Source organism: Anoplopoma fimbria, chromosome 1 (genome assembly GCF_027596085.1).
Source record: "Anoplopoma fimbria isolate UVic2021 breed Golden Eagle Sablefish chromosome 1, Afim_UVic_2022, whole genome shotgun sequence".
NCBI classification, from domain to species: domain Eukaryota; kingdom Metazoa; phylum Chordata; class Actinopteri; order Perciformes; family Anoplopomatidae; genus Anoplopoma; species Anoplopoma fimbria.
Window position 1 is genome coordinate 8,548,422 of NC_072449.1, and position 24,921 is coordinate 8,573,342.

At 42.7% G+C, this 24,921-nt stretch overlaps 2 protein-coding genes across 2 annotated transcripts in view; both read right to left on the reverse strand.

The window, feature by feature from the left end:
* tubd1 (tubulin, delta 1) overlaps positions 1 to 24,921 on the reverse strand; it is a 146,730-nt gene that overhangs the window by 90,485 nt on the left and 31,324 nt on the right. The window lies entirely within an intron of this gene.
* atm (ATM serine/threonine kinase) lies at positions 517 to 24,853 on the reverse strand. Its single transcript, XM_054614773.1, is given in 64 exon segments — positions 517 to 1,572; positions 1,673 to 1,815; positions 1,896 to 1,959; positions 2,280 to 2,394; positions 2,796 to 2,882; positions 3,099 to 3,264; positions 3,445 to 3,582; positions 3,772 to 3,890; positions 4,792 to 4,930; positions 5,374 to 5,456; positions 5,704 to 5,842; positions 6,083 to 6,223; positions 6,422 to 6,547; positions 6,657 to 6,864; positions 7,014 to 7,231; positions 8,134 to 8,253; positions 8,505 to 8,663; positions 8,792 to 9,026; positions 9,206 to 9,325; positions 9,430 to 9,534; positions 9,656 to 9,804; positions 9,894 to 9,996; positions 10,103 to 10,191; positions 10,507 to 10,615; positions 10,850 to 11,008; positions 11,167 to 11,272; positions 11,382 to 11,559; positions 11,794 to 11,970; positions 12,158 to 12,299; positions 12,403 to 12,574; positions 12,684 to 12,779; positions 12,882 to 13,014; positions 13,190 to 13,348; positions 13,841 to 14,015; positions 14,128 to 14,327; positions 14,439 to 14,565; positions 14,741 to 14,856; positions 15,135 to 15,378; positions 15,513 to 15,688; positions 15,966 to 16,136; positions 16,228 to 16,345; positions 16,479 to 16,609; positions 16,813 to 16,888; positions 17,425 to 17,580; positions 17,708 to 17,787; positions 17,875 to 18,068; positions 18,592 to 18,781; positions 18,911 to 19,000; positions 19,494 to 19,619; positions 19,740 to 19,871; positions 19,961 to 20,195; positions 20,336 to 20,437; positions 20,733 to 20,936; positions 21,053 to 21,342; positions 21,345 to 21,426; positions 21,551 to 21,729; positions 21,884 to 22,053; positions 22,504 to 22,742; positions 22,884 to 23,049; positions 23,230 to 23,394; positions 23,553 to 23,698; positions 24,141 to 24,259; positions 24,398 to 24,526; positions 24,761 to 24,853. Coding segments are annotated over 63 exon segments (9,249 nt in total). The 5' UTR covers positions 24,470 to 24,526; positions 24,761 to 24,853; the 3' UTR covers positions 517 to 1,391.

Consider the following 24,921-nt stretch of genomic DNA (forward strand, 5'->3'; position numbering starts at 1 on the left):
AAAATCTTACAATCTACTGATCGTTGCAGTGTGAAAAATGTCCTCCTCGGATAATCCAATCACTAAACCGTCATGTAAATAATCTGATCAACATCAGTGTCCTCTCTGAGAGTTTTTAAAGGTACAAGAGGTTCTTCACAGCTCTGCTCTCTGCAAAGATAATATATCTTCTCTCTGAGTTCTCACATCACAGGGATGAAACTGAATATGTATGATTGTCCGAGTGGCCACTCCTCACCCTTTAAAACTCCCCTCCTGAGCACACAACAGGCACAATAGTGACTGATGCCTACTCTAAACATCTCACCAGTGTTATCTGTGAGTGCTGTTACGCTGAGTACGCAATGGAAAGGTACTCCACTACACGAATTGTATACAGGCAAACACATTAAGCTTCAATACCAGAGTCAATGATTGACAGAAAATGCAGTTATATCTGTAAATAAACTTGTGAAGAAGCAGTCAGTTAAATTGAATTAACAGATCATTTTTCTCAAAAAAATGTTTTAAACAAAATGTGTTTTTACAGCTGTTTTTTTTATTTATTAAGTGATACAGAAATCATGTTAAAGGGCAGCGTATTTTTTTTTACAAAACAGGCAAGTAATACAAAGTATAATCTGTACACATATAGCACATTTTTGATAAATCTAAATATACCCCATAATCTTTAAAGCACATAATGTTCACTAATTTAATAGTAAAAGAACTGAACTGGCAAACAGCTGAACTGAAACAACCTCCTCAATGAGGTTCATCATACATTCATTCAAGTACAGTCAAAAGTATGAAAACATTCACATCCATGGTCTAAAATACAGAAAAAGATCTCACTTTGACCTATGCATGTCAGACCATCCCCTTCAGCAATACAGTTCAACGGTCTTTTAAATTTCACTTAGGATTTTGCAGTAAAAAAGGTGATTTTATGGTTTGTTTTGCAAGAATTAGTGCATTAAAATCTGCCAGATTGAATTGATGTTCTGTTAAAGTGCAAAGGTTAGCAGACATTTATAATTCTAAAGACTAAAAATGTTGATCTATTGGTGTTTAGTGTGAAAATGAATACAGTTTTACCTTTTATTGAAGATGATCAAAAGAGGAATAAAAAGATGACCAAGGAACTTGTTTCACCATGTTTATATTCTGAAGCTCCCTTGCATAGCATCCACTACTACTATGTGGTGATATTATGCCTTTAAAAATAGACACAAACAGCATTATGTATTATGTAGGGTAACATCTGTTGCAATCAAGATTTTTTTCAAATGGTTTAACCTCATAAAGGTCGTTTTTTTCTTGCACAAGCAAAGAGCAAGAAACCTGTACTGATCCTACAGAGGAGAAGAAGAAGACGTCCCCATCAAACCAAGTGTACCTTCCTTCAAAGTCTACACCCAGGCCTGCCACCCTGGGAACTGTCTGCTGAGGTTTTTGGGGTCCATGGCTTGTTGGATGAGCAGGTTGACCTGCCCACCCACGCTGAGCACCGTCCCCTCCTCCACCCCCTTCAGCTTCTCCTGCAGCCTCAGCAGCACCCGCTCGGCCACTTTGTTGAAGCTTTGACTGTCACTGCAGGGGGGAAAGTATAACACGATGAGACAGAGCTTTAAAAGAGATATAAAACAGGACTGTTTTGGAATCAAAGGATTGTCATCATGTACTGCAGCACCTGGATTTACGGTGGTTGTCTATTTCATCTCCCCCCATGGTGGAGCTGAGCGTTGCGTTGAGCTCATGCTGCTCGTCGTGCTGCAGGTAGAAGGCCTTCAGAGGGTTCATGGTCCAGTCGAACAAAGGGTCATACAGCAGCACCTGTGCAGAAGATTAAACGAGGCAATACTTGAAATACTGTCAAATAAATCCCAGGTGATTTAAGAGTCATGTGATCTCACCTCTACAATAGTCAGCAGAGCTTCCTGAGAGCTCCTCATCACCTCCATGGTCTTCTCACAGCATCTGACCAGAGAAAACATGTACATTTTTTTTTACACTGTTGTGACATGAATATAAAATAGTGGAAACCAATCTTAAATTGTATGTTTTCTTTTGGAAAAATAGTCAGGAGTAATGTAGAGTATGTGTTAATTAATGACATTGATTTGTAAACACATTTGTAGTTTTTTTTAGTTGATCGGCTAAAAGTTTTATGACAAATTTACCTCACAAAGATCAAACTATGATGAAACAAACACCATATGAAAACATTCTCTTGTCTTTGTTTGTGAATGTTTGATGATATCAGAACAAACGTGACCTCCTCCCTAAATCCTCCTCACCTCCTGAAAACCCCCTCCACTCCAGTGATGCCCATCCCGTCCACGATGTCTCTGGACAGTCTGAAGGGGACAGTCTCGGGGGTGGGGAGGATCTTCCCCTGCTCAAAGGCCACACCTGAACACCAACAGCATGAAAAAGGAAACACAGAGAGAGAGAGAGAGAGAGAGAGAGAGAGAGAGAGAGAGAGAGAGAGAGAGAGAGAGAGAGGGAGGTGTGTTGGGATGCACGTTTCACCACGTATTCACAACGTCTTGATGTTTGAATCTAGAGCTTTAAAGAGTTATGGAGCTGTGTGCATTTTAAGGCAGGATTCTATATCTGATTTAATTTATTGTCAAATCAAAAAAGCATCAAACACTTCTAGATGCAGGATGGATCTTGTGCAGAGTTACACATGATTTATATTCCAGCAAGCTCAGTACAGTCAGCAGGTGTTTACACAGCCTCGCCTTTACTGAAGTGAAGAGTAAACTTTCCATGTTTACATACATAAATACTAATGATGATGATTTTACCTAAATCGATGTGCACCAGTTCAGCAGTCTGCTCATCAACCAGAATATTCTGGATGTGTCTGTCACCGAGGCCTACGATGTAGCCAACTGTGGGAACGAAACAGAAAAGTTTGCAATTCATTCGTTAAATCAAAAGTTTCTGCATGCAATCTGTACAGTGTTTTCCACACCATTATTGGTTAATAATAACATAAGTTATGTCTGTGTCATAATTTATACCTATTTATACTTTGGCCTATTGCGGGTGAACCTGGCATTGAGCTGAATACAAGCCCTGGGGTGAACATGCAGGACTGTATGTACCTATAGAAGAGGTGGCCACACTGCGGGTGTAAGCCAGACGTTTCTCCATCCACACCGCGGGGTCCAGGAATCGTTCCATGCAGAAATACCTGAAGACCGGCCTGAAGTTCTTGCACACCTCGCTGTAGGCCTGGAGCTTCTCATCAAACCTCAGCTTCTGAGCCTCCTGCAGATGAAACAAAATCAATTCAAAAACAAAGACGGACAAAAGGACAAGCTCAGGTTCCATTCAAACCATGATTAGCAAACAGACATATGTGCTTTATCAGAAACAAATCCCTCAGTAACTGTGTACGACTGTGTTGAATATTTTCCACGAAAGCGATGAATGTGCTCCGAGCAGTACCATCATCTTCTTGCGGGAGGCCATGTTGGTCGAGTCCTGAGGTCTGAAGCGTTTGTGGGCATCCACCAGAAACTCCCCAATAGGCACAGTGCCCGAACACCACTCCAACACACCGCTACGCTGCGAGAACGGCACCACCTGGGACGAACGAGAAAGAAAGTAGCAGGGTAGGGTTCTTCAAAAATAAGGAAATTACAAGATGACAACACAAAGTTCAAACATGCAGCAAAACAACTCGGTCCCGATTTATGATGCACCCCGTAAATTAAAGAGCAAATGGTTTAAATACAAGATCAAAGTGGTATAAAATGATTAAATGTGTATAACCTTGTATCGCCTGATGTTGAGCTTCCTCTTGCGAGTGTCCGTGTTGCGCTGCAGCAGCATGGAGCACATGCTGAAGACCTGCTGCATCACCGCGTCCTGCCGCAGGTCGTCCTGACCCTGTTCACACAGAGAGGGAAAAGGTCACCGGAGAACGTAGTGTTCACCTCAGCACTGAGGGACTCTGTTTAATTCTAAAAAGTATACCAAAAGTAATTTTTTTGCCATTTTTATTAGTTCTTTAAACAGTAAAGTCTTGAAACACAAGTAAGGCTAGAAAGACTCAGTAATGTGAGATTCGTTCTGATTTATGATTGTATAACGTATCCCTAAATATTACACATTAATCTCCATGTGACATAAACAAGGGCGAACAAAGTCACAATGATGGCACATTGATTTGAAAATAGAATTCACTGAGGTTAAAGATCCTAAAAATAAACTCCTCTGGTCACCATGACTCTACCAAGTGTCTAAGTGGTGAATTATTACCCTTTAAGTGGCTGATAAGTGTTACCGCAAACACACACATATACGCTCACACACACACACACACACACAATGTCCCCCTTAAGAATGTCCTCATTACAAAGGTGTCGGAGTAATATAACAAACTTTGTGTTTGTCCTGGTACAAAAACAAGATTAATCATTACTAAAGTGAAATGGAAAAGAACTCAAGTTAAAAGTGATCAGGTTCCCTCACAGGGTCGGTCAGACTTCAATCACACATGACAGCAGCTTCAGCTTCAAAGAGAACGGGTTTGTTTTAGACGAGAACACACAACATACCCGACAGAAACAAACGTCTTTGCACATGTTTGTAACAAAAGCTCACCTCACAAACACGAGTCGGGGAAAAAAAGACAAACTCTTTAAGACACACTTCACACACAAGACACACACACACACACACACACACACACACACACACACACACACACACACACACACACACACACACACACACACACACACACACACACACACACACACACACACACACACACACACCACACACACCTGACCAGTTGTCTCCTGCTCTTGCCGTCAGAGCCGACACAGTCGATGATCTTGGGCAGGTTGACTCCTCCGGCCAGGTGATACTGGGGCATGAAGGATCTGACAGTCACCAGGTTGTCATAGCAACCAGATGGATCCACCTATTTACAGAATGAAACAACTCTTGTTATTTCACAACACAATGATTAAATAAACTGTCCTAAGTGTTAAATACTTAAATGTTTCATCGATTAAATGACTCTGGAGGAGTTTTGTAACATGTGGGACAGGTACAAAAACGCAAGACTTCTGAACCTGATGTGTAATTTGCTGCCAACAATGCTCAAGCAACACGTACACAAAATTAAAATCTTTGTTTATCCACATGAACATAAAGACATTTTCAAAAAGATGTTTTATAAAAGTGACATTCAACCAGAAAATCAGCCAGATAAAATTCATTGGGTTATTCTAATTAAATCAAATCAATCCCATCATCCCCTGTAATAGGAACTCCCTCGCACTCATAAATATTTAATTGTCTTCAGGAATTAAATCACACAAAGTAGAAGGGATAACGAAAAGAAGTTTGATCATTTTTCACCTTGATCTCCATTGTCGGGATTGCAACCTCATCAAGGTTTCTGATTTGCATGATGGGCTGATCAGCAGGGATGGGAATAGCCTCTATAATGAAGAAAGGACACAAAGGATGTCTAAACATCTGAATATTCAATACACACAATTAGGGCTAAGAAAAAGAGAGGAGTCTTTCAACAATTTCACTCTAATCAAACAGAAATGGCGCTTTTTGCCATTTTCCGAGTAAGTAGAAATGGGATGAATGCTGGAATTTCAGGGACAGCTATCCTCGATTCATTGAAAAGTCATCCAGTGTGGTGTTTTTGTCCGTCGCTGTGCTCTGATTACTCACTCTTCTCGGTCTTGTGCTTGCTGACGTCCATATAAGCCAGAGTGATGTAGGCATCACACAGACGCTCGACCCCGCGGATCATCTCCCCTCTCTTGTTTCTGATCTCGCCGATGATCCTCTTGGCCACATCTGACCGCTCCTGTAACAGAAAAACTCGAAAATTTTGTTTTGGAAGGTGAAAGAAAGATGAGGGTGCATTTTCTATTTTCAAAAAAAAAAAATCTAAATCTGATATAGAATACAACTAGCGAAGAATATAACAAATGGCTATGAAAACATTATGATCTTGATTATACTCATAAGAGCAGTTTAAATTATGCTTTTTTTTTTATTTTATTTTTTTTATACATGAAACAGAAATATCTACGGAAAGTCTAACCAGGTCAAATGTTGAAGGCTGCTGTGGAGTGCTCCTAGACAGTCGGCTCTTGCAAAAGTTCTCGTCTTTGTTGGCGTTCACCAGGGCGAGGATGATGAAGAGTGTGTGATGAGGGTGCTCCAGAGACGCTCGGCAGATCAGCTGTGAGGAGAGATAAACAACTGAAGCAGCAGCTTTTTGTATAATCCATTATGTGCATTAAGTGCTGTGTTTGCTAAAAAGTTTTTTTTTTTTTTTCAGGAATTGATTGACACCGGTTAGACAACTTTTGCACGTACATAAAAGTCATCATTGAGAAAGACAGCTGTTAATTTGTATTATATAAAAGTGTTGCATTACATCACTGAGGACATCATGGAAGCCCGTATCCTCGCTAATGCCAGTTGCCATCTTGGTTCCCATGCGAGCAGCCAGCTGATACATGAGAGGCAGAAACTTGTAGGAAGGGATCCTCTTCTGCCCTTTCTGGAACACAAAATAAGTGAAATCTTAAGCACTGAACATCCATTTTACAGAGTGGCTTTGGCCCCAAGATCAGATGCATATCGATTTGAATTTGATGTGTTTTACCGACCTTCATCATGTCGTTAACGGCCTTAACGCCGGCGTTCTCCAGCCACAGTGAAGCCAGGCGAAACACCCAGGTGTCGTGCTCCTCACCTTCCCCCAGACACTGGATGTAATTCTCCACCGCCTTACACAGGAAACGCTGTCTGTCTGCCTGCAGGTTGGAGAGGGCCTTCTCATCCAGCACCAGTTCTTTCTGCACCTTTATTGTGTACCTGTGAAGAACAGAGGAAGAGCACATCGACCTATTTAGCCATCTGAAGTCTCACAATGGAGGACGGATCGAATTGTTCCTTGCTGCCGTGTAACAAAAGACAGATATCTTGTGATTTAAGAGAAAATAAGTGATTAACAGGGCACACACCTGTTGGAAATCACTTTACGCTCCTTCATCAAGTCCACTTCTTCTTTGGCTTTCTCCAGCAGCGCCTGCTTGTTCTCAAACTCGGAGGAGTTCATGTATTTGTCGATGCTCTGGTACTGAGCGTCAGAGAAGCGGGCCAGAGACAGGTAGGCCTCGGTCCGCTGACTCTGCAGCCGGGAGTCCTGAACTCCTGATTCGTCCTCGATCACCTCCACCGCCTGACAGAACAGCACAGGAGAGACTTTTACAGCTTCTCTGTCAAAAGCAAGTTAAGCATCAGCAGTGAAAACAATAATAGAAAATGAAAAAAGAATGAAAAAGCTTAAGAAACATCACTACAAAAGTGGGGGGCAATGTATAGAGGCACATGCATATGAATTATTATATTGTGTCCATAAGAATCTGCTGTTGCCCGAGGACATAAACTGTTAAGTTGAAGAAGTTATTTATTTGGGACTACTCTTAATTTATCTGGACATAAATGATAGGTAATTTCACTGAGGGAGCCCTGCTGGGTGGGCAGAAATATGTGTGTGCTTCAGGGTGTTAGAGAGATTCATCAGGTTACACATATTAGATATTTTGAGACATTTAGATTTCTGTTTGCCGCCTTTTTCTTTTCTTTTTTCACTTTAGTTTTTATTTAGTTCTCAGAGTATCACAACTATACAGTCTCGTCAATATACAAATGTTGACCAGAGTGTAAACCAATAAAGAAAGAGTAAAATAAAAAGAAGCAAAAAACCAAAACAAACAGAGCCTGTGAGAGAACATGATAGCCACAAGAATAAATGAAGAATTTTTTTTCCAGTAGCTGCCTTACACTTAAATGTGTACATAAAAGGGGGAAGTGTCCTTATATTTTCTCTAGGTAAATTATCCACTTCTGCCATCTCTTTGCAAACAGATCTTCCCTCAAACTTAACACACAAGATGTTCTCCGCCTTTTTCAACACAATTTAACATGAAAAAATACACTCTATTTTTGACATTTTATGAGTTTTTCAGGAAATATGGACACCGTTTGTATAAAAACAGTTATATTCTGCAGTCTCCCTGAGCAGATATCCAATAAAATAATGCGCATACAACAAGGCTTGCCCTTAAAACTTCCTCTTACCCTCTCCAGGTATTTCTCCAGTATCACTCCGGGGCTTTCCAGGCAGGTCTCAGCCAGCCAGTTACCACACAGCCTGAGGGACTCGGTGTAGACCGGGGCCACAGCAGGATTCAAGTCCACCTGCCCAACAAAAAAACAAAACAGACAGAAAAGTTCAATGAAGTCTCTTCATATTTTGGATTTTAACTATTGAAATGAATCTGATGCATGATGATGAAGATGGTGAAATTTACAAATGGCTCAGTACTGTGTTGCATTTGTTAGCTCAATGTCCCAATGGATAGCGTAATAAAATGTAAGTTATTTCCATAATTAAAGTAATGTTTTTTCCACTTTTCTTGGAGTTGTTTGTCCGTGTGTTTAGGTCTTACCTTCCCTTCAAGGTTGTGTATCATCTGTCTCAGCAGGCCCAGGGCCAGTCCCTGCTCCCCTTTTGCCCAGAACACCTGGGCCTCCTCCAGTTGCCATGACAACGCCCAGGACCCTTCACCACCATGCTGCTTCATCTGGAAGACTGCCCGCTCTGCCAGCTGGACAGGGATCACAACACTATGAGTATAATATAGTTAAAATAAAAGATGTAAAAACAAACACACGCAGATGAACACGCACACGCACACACACACACACACACACACACACACACACACACACACACCTGTGTATTCCCAGCCTTTCGAGCCAGCCGGCAGAGCTCCATGAGGTGGTTAGTGAGCAAAGAGCTGAGGTACTGGGTGCTGTCGGGGTCTCCCACCCTGGACATCAGGGCGTGCTGGGCCACAGTGCGGACGGCCAGAATGGGCTCCACCAGGGCAAAGTCGCTGTCAGCGAGCAGCTTGGAGTGCTCTCGCCACTGACTGCAAACTTCCCTCAGAGTCACATCTGAGAAGGACCTGATGTTAAAAAGTACATAAAACAAATATCTCATTAGGAATGTTTCTTTAAAACATCTGGACATCTCCATCAGCCCAGCCCCAGATAGCAGAGAACAAGACTTCCACACATAAATCCTCAACACTCCTTTCTGTGTTAACGACTACGATGTTACTTAATGTTTGACTGTTCATTTCACCTAGAAAAGAGCTGTTTGACGCTCTCCAGCTCCCTGATGCTCTGCAGGTTCCTGAGAGTCGGATACAGAGAAGACACCGCCTCCAGACTGCCTCTGCACAGCTCCTCCACATCTGCACCCCTGTGGAAACACACAAGCACATAGATAGATAGGTGGAATTTTTCTACGAGTGGGAAAACTGTATTAGAGTTCAAACTTGATATTTCATGAGACGTCTGTCATACCTGGCCTGTTTCATAGTGTCATCAAATATGGAGAACTCTTTGTCCCTCAGCGCTTGCAGGGAACAAAACACGGATTCATGGAAGCTGGGTTTGGATTTCTCACTCCTGAGACAACAAATTAGAATCACAGGGACGAAAAAAGGTATTAAGTCTGATGGGTGACAGTTGATCGTTGTGTAGAAGGCAACACTCTCTCTGCTGTGTTTGCAATCGCCCCTCGCCTCACCTCTCTGGCAGCTCACAGTCCCACTGTGTGTTCCTCCAGGCGGCCTGGAAGCGGAGCTCTCTCAGCTCGGCTCCCCACTCCACCCCTTCACTCTCCAGACCCCTCATGTAGGTGGCAAGGATGCTGCTCAGACCAAAGTTCTGCAGGCCCTGTTGGTGCAAACATTACAAACCGAAGAGGCTGCATTACATGCATCAATACCTGAAACAAGAATCTGAATCTTCCTTCGTTGTTTTACCTCCACAATTCCCACTTGGCGAGTGACCTCGGGCAGAGTGGTGTGAAGGTCGTATGAAGTCAGGGCCTTCCCCCACATAGCCTCATGCTCATAGGTTCGAATCCTATAAATTGATGTGACAAAAACAACCTTTGTAGTTCTGATAATGATTGATGACCAAGTGATAATGTGAAAGGGCTGCAGGTCTCATTAATCTACTTATTGATCACCTCGTCAGTGGACTGGTCATCGTCTCCCCGCTGCAGCCGTACAGACTATCAGGCTCTCCGATGCTGCGATACACCTCAATCAGCAGCTCCTGCAAAAAACGTAAGAGAGAGTGGAAATAAATCCTCTAACACTCAAGACAGAATTACCTTATATTGGATTGCATACTATTTAACAGCCATTTACACTCTTCAGCCCAGCCCTTCGACAAAACAATGCAAGTTTTGTGCATTCCTCACAAGTTTTGAAGTTGTTGTTCATTAAACTGGAGTCACATTGGGTGATAAACAATCTAACTTTAACTGCTTCAGGGGAATTTCTCAGAAATACATCAGGGTGAAATCTGAATAAGCAATTGCTTTGTATTGTTGAGTTAGAAAACAAACTTGTTAAATGAGAAACTGACCTGCAGGCTGATGTTGGTGTCTTCCATGCTGTTCTCAGTGAGGCAGGAGATGGTGAAGTTCTGGCTGTTCTCTTCAAAGTTTATCTTACGTGTTGTTCTGGACTTGGTTCTGCAGATTTGGTAAATGCATGGATAACATAAAAGGAGAATTGGATAAAACTCAAAAAATGCAAATTAAATTTAACCTTGTGATCTTTAGATCTAGTTTTCAGATGCTTCAAATGTAATATACATATTGTTTAGAGGTAGAGAACAAATTTAGTATTTATTTTTGTCTGAAAAAATAAATGTGAAACTGAAATAATAGGTAAATGTCTTAATCACATGGTTAACAGTTGCATACCGTCGACTTTCCTCCATGTCAGCTTTGATCTTATCCACGTAGATCTCAGTGTACAGCAGAGCGGTGAAATGTGCTGAGCAGGACTGAGCAGCTTTGGCCACCTCCAGGTAGTTCAGCTCCAGCCAGAAGTTTGAGTCACACACTGTGCCAGAGGAGTTGCTGGAAGAAGGATTCAGAGTTAATTTCAAAGACACGGTTTGTCAGTTTACATGAACGTTCATTAACAAAAACACAAATCAGAGAAAGAGCAGGTCCAAATAGAAAATTCAGAGACCCTGAACATCTGACACATATTTGATCACAATAACAGTGCAGACCTATCAGCTTCCAGTGGTCTCTGTTGGTGTCTCAGATAGTCAATAACGGCAAGCATGGTCCGCAGAGAGGTCTTGTCGTACAAGCCCTGACTGGCAGCGTCTGACTCTGTGAAGAATAATACATTTAAATCACAAACGAATACAAAAACATACCAACTCCTTAATGTGAGTGGATGAAGAGCCATATATTTTATTTGTCATACTCTCAAGCTCACCGGAGTCAGAGTTGAGAGGTGTGGCAGAGCGACTGGCGGCCTGAGCGCTTCTGGAACAAAAGCTGAAGAAGTCCCGAATTCGTGAGGAGAGCAACTCCCTCCACAAACCCTGACTGTCTTCCAGAAGGATGGAGTGAATGATGAGCGGCAGCAGCCTCTGACAGCAGTCCACCCTCACCTGGAGACGGACCGAGGAAATAAGGTGGAGTTAGAGCTGGAGCTCTAGATTTGAAGTAGAGCTGGTTGATGGACAGTATGACACAAAATGTGATCCAGAAGTGCTACAAAATGCTCTCAATCCTGAGAAAACAGAATCCAAGATGTAGATACTTTAAGCACATGGATCCACATTCAAACTGTGCGTCATGTGTAGGCAGGGTAAGATTTCTTTAGCTAACTTTTGTGTGCTCACCAGACACAGGGGTCGTGACAGCAGCAGAGCTTCACTCCTGACTCCCCCGCCGTCGAGCAAGGCGGTGCACAGAGCCTTCAGCCAGGCCTTGTGGCTGCCTGCCTGGGGAATCCAAAACTCCTGACTCAGAAGCTTCTCCCCGGCCTTCGAACTCTCCTCGGCGCTCAGAACTGCCACCTGATCGAGGAAAGTTTTTGGTAGTGAGGCAGACACAGATGTTACACTTGCAAACCCGAAAACACATTCATACAAGTGAGAGAAACACATTTGCGTTTAACTGTTTATTAGAGCAAAATGGTACAAATAAGGTTGATCTTTTTCATAAATTGGTATACATATGCACTGTTAAACTTCCTTAACCCACCTTCTTCTTGGCCTTTCTAAAGGGGTTGAGGTAGGCCAGCATGGGGTCTCTGTTGTCTTTGTGTTGCTCCCAAAAATCGAGTCCAGACTGAGTGGCCAGGATGCTCTTCACACACTGAGCGGCTGCCTTCCTCACCTCAATACTGGTAGACAATCGCAACACAGAACACAGTTAATATAAACACAAGCCGCTTCATCGTCACGCACAACAAACGTTTGATTACTGATATCGAGGTTTCAGTGTACCGTTGCTGGGTGAGTGCGTCGTTCATGCAGTTGAGGACGATGTAGAGGCACTGTGACTCCGTGGAGGTGAAGAGAGACACTGCCTTTTCATACAGGGGGTCTCTGCCATGAAGCAGGGCGATGGTGGAGAAGTCCACAGGACCTAGTTCTCCCAGACAGCTGCCTGCTGCCTCTGCGGGGAACAGATTTGTGTTTACACTTATGGAAAAATTATAAATGTGTCCGGACAAAAGGTTGGGAACACAGCATACTGTTGCTGTAGGAGTTATTTGATTTCATACCAAGAATGTCCGCCCCTCCCGGGTGGTTGGCTGCTAGCTTGCAGAGCTGCAGCAGACTGAGAACCAGGTTCACCAGCACACTGTCGGTGGGTTCAGCTAAAGGAAGGACAAATAGAGGGAGAAAACAAGCTCATGAGACATTTAGAATGCCAAAAAGTTATCATGCATTGATCATTTTTTCCTCATCTGTCATATTACCATGGCACTCTTTGAGCAGCTCTCTGATCTGTCCCTTGTTGTCATGCAGCTGTCTGGTCAGCTCCTTCAGCCCCTCCAGTCTGGTCAGAGGTAAGGAGTCACAGGATGTCACTGACAGGAAGCGAGCTACCTCCTGTGAAAGGGAAACATGGTGGATGTGAACAGAAACAAAATTTAGAATTGTTAATTTTCATTGATAACCATGACATTTTCAGCCCGCGAGTTACTGAGGAATCAGAGCTACATATGTATAAAAAAATGACGTGGAAACATTAATACAAATAAATGGGTATTAGTTAGGCCATTACCTGTCTCAGTGTGAAGGTCCCAGTGTTATATTTGAGCTTGTGCTGTACGGAGCGCAGCTCTCTGAATTCAGGGAGGTCAGGAAAAGGCTCCAACCTGCTGATGGCTCCTTTTAACGTCTGTTGATTTTCTATTACGAGAAACTGCAACAGACTGTTCACCTAGAGGGCCAGACAGGAGTTATAAAAAAAGTTAGAATGTGGCTCGCAAATGCTGAAAAAAAAAAAAGGTAGATATTTCCCTCAAACAGTGAAAAATGCAAAACAATATGTCCTAAGGGGAGCTTGCGTAGGGAAAATCAGTAGTTAAGTCAATAAATCAAGGAAATATTTATCAAATGAGTATGAACCTGTCCACACTTGGGTCTGAATGCAATAGTCCCATATTATACATTTTGTGGTTTTAAAGTGCACTTCTATGTGGATGTAAAAACTCTGTAAAATGTTAACATATTTAGAAAAATGTTCACATGTGAAGCAAGTGGGAGCTTTTGTCCAACGTGAAACAAACTTGCATGTGGCAGCTCTGCATACCTTCGTGAATGAATAAGTCTATTGCATTTGCCTGCATTTTCCATTAATCACATATCATTTTATTGAATCTGCTAACTTGTAAAACAGAAAACTCCTTTACATTGACTCCCGGTTGCTTACCTGCTGTGAGATGGCCGGCCGGCTGGTCATCTGAGCTGTGAGAGTCCCAACGATGACCTGTAGGTGGCAGTCAAGAGTATCGTCACAGAACTCCAGAGCTGCCCGACACACTGAGGTCAACAGGTCGCAGCACAGAGAGAGGCTCCGGTTAGAAACCTCGTCACACTGAACTGGTCTGAGGATAAAAGAAACACAAACTGGTCAGACTTTGTCAGGGAAGAAAATATAGTGAGTGGTTTCTGTTTACACAGCATAAGTTATACTGTTTATGTTTTTGGTGTGCTGACCTGCTGTTGAGATGGTGAATGAGTGTGTAGATGATGTCCCTGAGGACGAAGGCCCAGGCTCCTCCGAGGCCGTCCTTCACCTCTCTGAGCAGCAGGTTGACAAACAGGTGATACATGAGGAGGATGCGATGACGTTCATAGCTGTTGGTCGTCTCTGCTGCTCTTTCACACACCGCCAGCAGAATCCTCTGGATAGAAATCTACAGCACAAACACGGGACGACAAACAGGTCACGATCTACTAAAAAAATACTCTAGAATAAAAATATGTAAGTCTATGAAACGACATAGGGGATAACTTGCATGTCTTACCGGAGTTTTTGACAAAATGGCTACCAAAGTCTTGTGGTTTGCACTGTGGCACTTGCTGAGGTAGTCCAGTGTAGCCTTAATGACATAGGAGCTGAAGTATGGTGGGTTTGGTACAGGGTCCAGTTCTCTGAAGGCCATAAAACAGTTATTTAGACACATTTACTACCACTTTTCTTTAAAATTTAGATTGAGATAAAAAACAACTTTCATTAACATCTAGGGTGAAACTGGAATAAATTAATGAACAAATAAATAAAAGTGTCTAATATGAGGAAAGCATGGTCAATTTTAACAACCATTACCCTATAAAGCGTTGCAGGTCTCCTCTGTCCCGTTCAGCTCCACCTCCTTCGTACAGAGTCATCAGCAGTTCAACCACTATGTCTGCCAGGTTACTGTGGATCAGGTTGTCAATTTTCTGCGGACACGTGCACAAACAATTTTGCCATTAAATTACTGGATCTTTACGGCACACACTGCACACTCAGTTGAGCCTTTGATCCTGTACATCCTCCCACGTTAGCAACTTATTCAGACTGGGGCGACACACTCTGAAAAAGTAACATACGTGAGACAAATGTGCAACAGTCTCTATCCTTTTGCACTTCAGATGTGTTTTCACTGTTCTCAAAAGTTAATTATTGTTATGATGTGATCAAATTATAAAAGCTGCATATGTAAAACATCTGCGTTTACCTGTTTGCCCAGACAGTTGGCATCTTTGAGCAGGTCGTACACTTTGTTGGCCTTCTCTCTCTGCTGTGCGACCTGTGAGTCCTGGCCAGACAACACAAAGTACGGCAGGATGTTGACCATGATCTTGGGGAAACAGTCGGCCAGTAACTCTTTCCAGTCCTTCTCAAGATACCTGCCGATAGACTTCACCTGCTCAAAGTCATCCAGGAAGACCAGGTGGGGGATTAACACCTGGTAGGAAGAGCTTCAAGGGGACACAAGGACTTTATTATCGTCTATTTTAGTGTTTTACTTAATGTAAGATCATTGCATACTGGTGGAAAAAAAAAAAAAGGAGTTGTGACTTAAAATGAAAATAACAGAAGTAAAGTTCCTCACTTATAGAAATCTTTGACTGTGTCGTGGTCTAGGAGGGTGTAGGGGAAAGACCCAAGGGTGTAGCGATCGTCAGACTGTCTCTGCGCCAGCCACTCAGCCACCAGGTAGTACAGGTGAGAACTGACAAATGTTTTCACACTCCTGTAGCCCAGCGCTCTGGATACACTGCACAACATCTGTGATGAAAAAAAGGGTCAGAAACATTTCCTCTCTTTCTGTTCTTATTGCAGTTTGTTGTTTGATAAGGAAAAATGGCAGGCTTTTGATTAGTTTTTAAGTTATACTTAAGCTGTACTATAATTTACTTGTTAAGCAATTTGGATGATGCTGTATGACGGTACAAACTTCTTTAAAAAAACACTATTTTCATTCATTCAGTCCAGAATTCTATTTTTAAAACTGCATTCAACATTTTTAATCCTTCCACAATGCACAGGACCATGACATCGTTACCTTCTTGATGACCTGTTCCTCTATGTTGTTCTCCTTGTAGGACTGGAAGAGGGCAAACAGAGACTGTTTTTCACAGACTGGACTACAACACAGCACAACAGACAAAGTCTTCAACAGGGTGGCCTTGTGGTTAAACAGCTCGTCCTGCTTGGCTTCGGTAGAGCTGCTTGTCTGTGAATGATCACACAGACACAAGAAGCATTAGGAAAGTTAAACAGAGGTGGAAAACATATGCATAATAAACTATTCCTCATGAACCTACCGGGAGTTTCATTCCTTCCTGAGCCTTCAGGTAAACGTTCTCAAAAGCAGCCTGCTGGTGTTTAAGCGGCAGCATGTTCCTCTTATCTGGATGCTCTGGTCTCATTTCCAGAAACAACCTGGAGACGCAGTAGAATAATGGCGACAATCAGATCTATGATTTGCCATGTTTAGAAATGATATCTATTGTGTAATCTACAGCTTTAACTAAAATGTATCCTGAAACATTATCAGCTCCGGGTTAAAACGCACCTCTCCACGGACATGGCGACCAGCATGCGGACTTGGTGGTGGGCATCTGCGAGGTGAGAAGGAAGGACGACGGACACTGGGCGGTCTTCCGCTTTAAAACTTAAGACTGCCCATTTACAACACGGGTCAGCCTGTTAGAAGGGAGAGAGGTCAAAAAACACAAAAAGGAGGTGGTAACAGAATTAATACAGACATTTAACTGAAAGTTTTCTTCCAAGCCAAAAATACAATATATACAATATATAGTAATATATAGAAATCCTGTATTTCACGGTGGTGCAGATACACACAATAACTAAGCAATAGTATCCCCTAAACCTCTGTAAGAGCTCACCTCCAGCAAGGCAACCAGACATCTCACTAACGCAGCTCGTACAGCTGCAATGCATTTCCCCGCCTGGCTCAGGATACTGAAACACATTATAGTGATTGAGTTAGAATCAGAAGGGGTGCGTTTCAATTCCCGTACTACCATATTATATATTGTGCTAAAAAAAGATTGAGTATTTCCTAATACATGGTTTGTAAAATGCAGTGTGCACGCTTATTGACAGCTTCAAATTTCACGCTATGGACTGCGACAGATATATGAGCAAGAGGGTCAAAGTTCAATGTTGTGATGAAGTAGTAGGTCCCGATTATACGCATACTGCAGTACAGTACGCACGTTGTAAGGGCAGCTGCAGTACGTACTAAAAGCTGCACTATGTACTAAAAGTAAAAGAGTATGGGATTTGGAACGTAGCTCAAGTTACAGACAGATTATGACAGAGTGGATCGACATTCACAGAAAACTGAGATTCATGTTTCAAATAACTGTAGCCATCCCTTCAAAATGTAATAAAAAACTGCAGGCTCCTTGATACAGACAACGGCTTCCTTTTAAGACATTATCTCCTACAGACCAACCCTGCATCTGTTCATGTTATAAAAAAAACCTGCTAACCAGAATCCAGACACCACTTTCAGCAGAGATCCCTGAACGTGTTTCATCTCCTCCAGCAGGTGGTGGGTTTTCCTGAGGCTCATGATGGAGGGTAACAAACCCAGCAGTACAGCAACACAGATCTCTTGGTCTTGACGGTGCAAGGAACAAAGGTCCCTGCAAACACAACAGCAAAAACAAAACACATTAACTAAAATACATTATTTCATTTCATTTTATAAAGACAGAAATGGATGCATTCTTAAAGAAAACAGTCATTTCTGTTATAGAAAGATTTCCCTACCCTAGAGGCTGTAGCAGAGAATCAAATTCCTCCGGAGAGAGCGAGTCCTCAGCCGGAAGCTTCTTCAACATGACGAGATACTGGGAGAGAACCAGATATTAATGTTCATCAGCTGAAACCATCATTGTCACTGCAACCAATGACTCTCCACAGCATCTGCTACCCACCATGTTGAGGTGCAGGGCTTTGCTGAAGTCCATCTGGTCCAGCAGCAGCAGCAGTTTGCGCCGCACCTCCTGTGGTTTGAAAAGCAGACCGTGGATGTGCTGGATGGAGCCGCACTCACACAGGAGCTCCAGGACTGCAAGGAGAGCCACGTCCTGTTGGGCCAGATGATCCTCTGCTAACAGACTTTTTGCACCTGACGGAGGACAGAAGATTCTTTTATCACTTATCCAGTTACTTGGTTTTGCTGGTGTCTGGTTCAAACAACACATCAAATGTTTTTCTCTTCAACTTCCTCTGCTATGCGTTTGCAGACTTGGCTTTACATGTATGAGCACCACATCAATCAAACACACTGGATCCCCCATACTAGTGAAATTCCAACTGTTTTGAGTACAAGATAATATCAATAACAGGTGCTCAATAATAGTGTAATTAAGTGAGCATAAGATAAGATGATTCTTTATTAGTCACACAACGGGGAAACTTGTAGGATAACGGCAGCAAAGTGGAGACATAAGTAGGAAAACAAGACCAAAACAACTATAATAAAAAATAAGTAATCACACAGTAAAAGTATAATAAATAAGTAAAAAATATATAAAAATAAAGCAGTCTTTTAGGATATAGTCCACTTTGTGTGGTCGTTTTTGCACAACTTTCAACAGAAACTATTTCTAATCCCACACTGGTATAGAGAATAAGTGATCCCTTCTTACCTGGCCCACAGGAAGCCTCACTGTTGTCTCCCTTCTGTCTGTGACTCCCACCGTTGCTGCTGCTGTGGGACTCTTCGCCCTCATCAAACAGGTCAATGACGTCCCCTTGTTGAGTTCTGGTCACATCACAGTCATCCTCCATATGATCGTCTTCATCCGCAACACTGACTCTCTTAGAAACACTGCTCAACTGAGGAGACGAGGGAGTGAGATTATTTCAGGGTGTCAGTTTTTCTTGAAATTAGGATTTTCATTTTTTTTTGTCCTCGAGCGACAAACATCTTGAATATGCTACAAGCTAAATATATGTCAAGCTTACCAACAGTTTGCAGATCTCAGCCAATTCACTGAGGAGACTGGCTGGCAGAATCATAATGAACAGACTGGAGGAGATGGGACAAACATCATCCTGCAGAAGAAAAGACAAAGATTTACTCCAAACAAAGAGGTCCTGGACAGCATCCTTCATTGTTAATGTATGAGTGCTTGCAAGGACTGGTGATTTAGATTTATCTGTATCATGTCAGCATTGTGCATCCCATCATGATGGAGGCTAGTGCTGGGCAATGCGGAGAAAATCAAATATCACCATATTTTTGACCAAATACCTAAATTTCGATATTGCGACACTACTGCAGGGTTGCTTTCAGAAAATATTTACACAATGAGATTTTTGATAAATAACCTGATGACTAAGTAGGTGAAGGCAAATAATAGAACAGCTTGATCAGTCTGGTAAGAAGATTTTATAAAGTTACATCGTTTCATCCAGCCTATCAAACCAGGAAAAGACAACACATGCCATATTGCAATATCCAAAATCTAATGATATCTGATCACATATCACGATGTCAATGTAATATCGATATATTGACGGGCCCTAATGTAGACTTTTTTCTTACCTTGTTTTTTCTGCTGGCTGCCTGTGTGCAGAGCTTCATGACAGATCTCAGTGTGCTCATGGTTCCTTCCTCATTCATCTTCACTTTCACACTAGAAACAAACCCGCTGAAGTCCTGGGCCAGGGCCTGGTAACAAAAAACAAACAACCTTAAGTTCTTCTATGCTTTGACGTAATGTTTTTAATGTTTAAGAGGCTGGGATGACTAACGGAATGATAAATCTACTGCTATGCATCTGAATGATACCTTGGCTTTAGTGAGGAGCTGTGAGCGGCAGGCCTCCGCCTCAGTCAGAAACCCAGCGGACACGTAAACCGCTAGAACTCCAGTCAGCAGACTGAAGCAGCGCACCAGACACTCTGGAGGCGTGGACTGAGACTGTGGAAGGGGAAATCAGAATAAATACCAGATCATCACTGTGACGACTATACAGACACATAGACACAGAGGCATCAACTTCCACTCACATCAGGAGAGTAGCAGTTGAGTAGGTTGTCAGCCACACACAGCAGGGATTCCTCCAACTTGTTCCTGAGGCTGGGGGCGGCAGCGAAATTGCCGTCGGTTACAGCCGTTGTCACCGACTCGCAATTGTCTCGCCTCGGAGAGGGCAGCGTGTTAAAGCTGAACTGCAAGTAAAGCCTCTCGATCTCTTCCAGGTTGTCTTTGGCGTTGGATGTTGTAAGTTCTTGAGAAAAGGCACTTTAAAAAAAACAGTAATTGAAAGCTGAATTATTTATATTCCAGAACTGCAATAGACACATGGATCGTGCAAAAAGGTGTTAGGACGAAGGTTTGTCATCATATCTGTGATTTTGGTACTCCAGGATCCTTATCCTCACCTTTCTACTCCTTCAGTACCCAGCAGACGCTTCAGGCCAGTCCTCGTGTCTTTCAGGGTCAGGGAGACCAGGATGTTCGCTATTAGATTGTAAGGAAAGTCTCTGCACACAAGATCGTAATAAAGCACAAATTTACAGACCGTTATCTTACAATCAATGAAAGATAGATCCATCTTAACAGAGAGAAAAGTAAAAAAAAAAACGTGTTTGGAGCTTATATTTTCTGTTTCTGCAAATTTAGCACAAACTGCATCACATGGAGGACAACAATCTGTTAACTGGAGCTTCCCACTATTTAAACATGAAAGCAGATAGTCTCAAGATATTACAATTCATGTCCTTAAATTAGCATAAAATAATCTCCATTCAAAGTCAGATAACAAAGAAACCTGCCAACCTGCAAATGATGGGGTGAGGTCTGGAGCTGTCCTCCATCTCTTCGCTCTGATCGGTCATCAGCAGCCAGGCTATGAGGGTCTCCTTCAGGTTGGCTGTTGCAGAACCCTCTGTGACCCCCACATAGTCCCTCACAGAGCTTGAGATGATACTTTTAGGGGTCGGACACTTCAGCAGGGCCTGAGCTAGACAGAGAGCAGCACCTCTGTGGATAGAGAAGAACAAGATGTTATTTAATGCAAACACACACATTCATCATGATCACAAATTTTCAGTATTAACAAATGTATTGTTATATATCCAGAAATGGCAAAGACTCACTGAGAGGGTTTACATGCTGATCCACAGAAGAGCTTCCAGAATTCTCTGTCCATATTGATGAGTCCGCCGTGGACAATAGAGCTCAGCAGGTCCAGGCTGAGGGTCTCCGTCTGAGGTGAGCTGACCCCTCGCATTGCCAGGGCCCACACCCGACCCCACAGCCGGGCCAGCTCCGTCCTGTGGACCTGGGACCTTTCCGGGTAGCAGGCCTGGCACCGAGCCAGATCCTTCAGACAGCGCAGTACGTACGGCCCCCTCTCTCCTCTCCGCTGCTCTGCTAGGAGCTGGGACACAACACCGACAGCAGCGGGACCAGCTCCTGGCCGGGCACCATGGACGGGTACTTAGAGGTGAGCACTGCAGTGATCTGCAGCCTGAGAGGAGGAAAGAGGGTTCGAATATCGTTAAAATGAGAGAAACAACAGGGTACTTTGAGTGTTTTTCCTCCACAAAATACATTAAAACGTTCTTATATTAATTGTAATAAGATTTTTATACCATGGTATGACGTCAAAGTCATTGTGCTGAGGCTGCAGATGGTCCCGGAGGACCTCCCAGCCCAGTTCAATGCGCCGTCGCTTGCTGGCTGCACCATGGGTGGGACTGCCCATGTTTGTGCCTCTGAGGGAGGCCTGGGTCACCTCCACGCTATGGGCGTCATTGTCGTCACTGAACAGCTACATGCAGGAAACACAAGATGAAGGAAATAGTCTTGACAACACAGCATTTAATAAGAGCTACATTTTCTAAGCTTTTTTAAATTTCACAAACACTAACGTCAAAAGGAATTGTGATTTTCTGTACGCATACTTGAGACTTGATCCGTGTTACCTGATGACAGATGTCAGCTGTGAGCTCAATGAGATTGTCTTTGACGGCTATGTGTCGTGTCCCGGTGACGTACTTCCCCCTGCTGCCTATAAGGCTGATTTCTCTGATTAAGGCGTCGTACAGGTTGTACAGCAGACTCCGCCACCTGGTCCAGTCCTCAGCATGAGCGCCTAAAGGATGAGAGAAGGCGACAACTAGTTAGTGGTTGTTAGTTGAAGGTTGTACCTGTGGTGTAAAATGTTTTAGTTCATTACCTTTATATCGCATATTCCCATATACCCTTATTTATGTTGTTATAGTTAATGCAATTTGGAAAGATTGCTTGATATCAGTAATCCATCACCATTCATCTTTAATTTATTTAAAACCTTTGTCACGTGTGCATTATTAACAATCAATAACGCAGTTGTTCTTTGTGAAATCTTTCCTTTGTGGCACAGTTTGAACTTTAAAGATTAAGTTCGTCAAATGTATACCCTCCATGGCTTGGAACAATCCTAATAGTGGTTTCAGTCTTATATGGAACTATACACAACCCACTATCAAGCATGTCTACTATACAAGGTCAACTTACGATTTCACAAAAATTGTTATAAAGAAAAAGAAAACGATTGCTCTACCTGTGTCTTGTGTCTTGGCTCCTTTGGGGTGGTGGACACAAATCTGTAGGTTAAAGAACTCCACAATCTCCTCTTTGAGAGCAGCACTGGGCCTCATATCCGCCCAGACATACAGTATAGAGGGCAGGAGCTCCTCTCCCAGGTGACACACCCTCATGCGACAGTTCATGGCCGCCGCTCTCAAAAAGATGTTGAGCGCCGAGACGAGGTGCTCCACAACAGTCAAGTGTTTCTCCTGCCTAACCGGACCACAGGATATTGAAAAGAAGACAAAATAAGTGCATGTATTTGTCTAGTTGGTGTACATTATGTTCTAAATGTGGATTTTCAAGATAGCAGCAAAATAGTCAATTTAAAATGTTGATAAAAAAAGTCTTCACCTGGCATTTAGAAGTGCTTTGGAGAAGAAGCTGAACAGAGCGTCGTTGAATCCGTTGGTCTGCATGCAGCAGCCCTTCACCACCGTGTGGATCACTCTGCTCACCAAAACACGGTTGATGGATTTGGACGACGCATTGAACAAGTCGCAGTATAATTTCAAAAGATCTAAGGATCACAAATATAAACAAAGGGGATACAGTAAACTGATTAGGCAAGGTTGTATTACAATATCAGACATCAGTTATAGAACTGTATAATGTAAGTGTTAATAGCTAATGAAATGTTGCTAAAATTCTCATATCATTTATATAAAATATATGTAGTTTGAATGAATGTCCCACTGACTGTGCCACTGCAGTGGAGAGATGTCACACCAGTAATTGCGGACAGAGAGGATGTCCTTCACTAAGAGGCTGCTATAATCTTCTCCGTAGGCCGAACAGCTGTATGAGTTCTGCAGGACGTCCGTCACATGTTTCAGCATCTCACTGCACGTTAGACGAGGCCCGCCTGCAGAGAGAGACACACTTTAACTGCAGTCCCATCAATATGTTCAACTGGAATTTCTGTTATTTTCTACTGATGGAACATAAGATATTATGATTATGTAGATCCGAACATCCACTTCATCATAATTGTTGGATCTGAAAAAAAGTCAGTGGTCTTACGTTTGTTTGCGCAACGAATAAAGTATTTGATCAAGCTGCACATTTCAGCCATCTTCTTCTGCCGTGTGGTCAGAGTAGCCGCAGTGACTTTGGATTTACTTGACTGCATGCTTTCTGTCTCCTTCTGGACATAACTCTGCAGAAATCTGACATGGGGAATGAAAACAGAATAGAAAGTGCTTATTCATCAAGACCATTGCCTCTGACGGATCGCTCAACCTAATAAAAACCAAACTCCTATACAAACATAATGTACAGGTATCTTGCACAATATGGAATTGAGAACAGATTACTTGGGGAACAACTTATATTTTATTATAATTATATTAAGTATGTCGTGAAGTGCGGTAGGTCAAATTTCCATTTGATTAATGGATACAGTCAAGTTCTCTGGAAGTCAGCTGGTATTCATTTGTGAGGGATGCAAATAAACAAAAGTGAAACTAAACAGATAAAAGGAAACAAAGCCTGAGTAAAGTTCTGCAAGTGTGCATAAATGAAACAGAAACTAGACATGACTGGTATCATGATGGACAACTTTATATGCACCTTGTTGCACATGTACAATAAACCAAAATTCAGATTTACCTGAAAACAGCATCCCATGTGAGTTGCTTGGAGCCTTTAGATTTAAGTCCAGAGGTACGATCCAACTCTTGTACAACCTCTGGACTTCGAATGAGTCGTCTGAAGCGTTCAGCTTCTTTCTGGAAGCAGGGAGAGAGGATGCAACAGTCAAAAGTGTAGGATTTATTCTGCAAAAGCTGGTTAAATCTGGCTACAGTGGGGCTGACAAAATCTTTTAAGCAATATATCTCATTTCAGTATTTAAACGGTGTGATCACCTTCCTCTCTGTGGCCTTGTCATTCTGCAGCCCCCTGCAGCAGACCAGGAGATCATGAAGATCCAGACTCATTGTGCTTCACAGTGGATGAGGATGCAGCTCTCATCAATGTGGAGAAGGCTTTTCTACCTGCAGGGGCAGGATGTTGACAAGAGAGCATGTTGATGGTTAGTCCACATTATACATACAAAGCACTTCTGTCAAACTACTGACATGAAATGATAGTTTACCTACCTACCACTTAACCTAAATACAAGAAACCCCTCTTTAATACATGAGCTACAGTAGCAACACAACATTACCAGAGTAGTAGTTTTTTTTTCCCACAAAAACTCCATTCAAACTCTCACTCTGTTCACTGACCTTAGATGTCTGCAGGGATTTTGAAACACAGAGCTGTCACACGTCTAACCGCATATGTTGCATGAGGTGAGCTCCTCCTGACTCACTTTTACTTTGCCATGTTGACGTGCGTTCACGGATACGCGCACGCAAGACCACGCAGACACTTCCCGCGCCGGCTT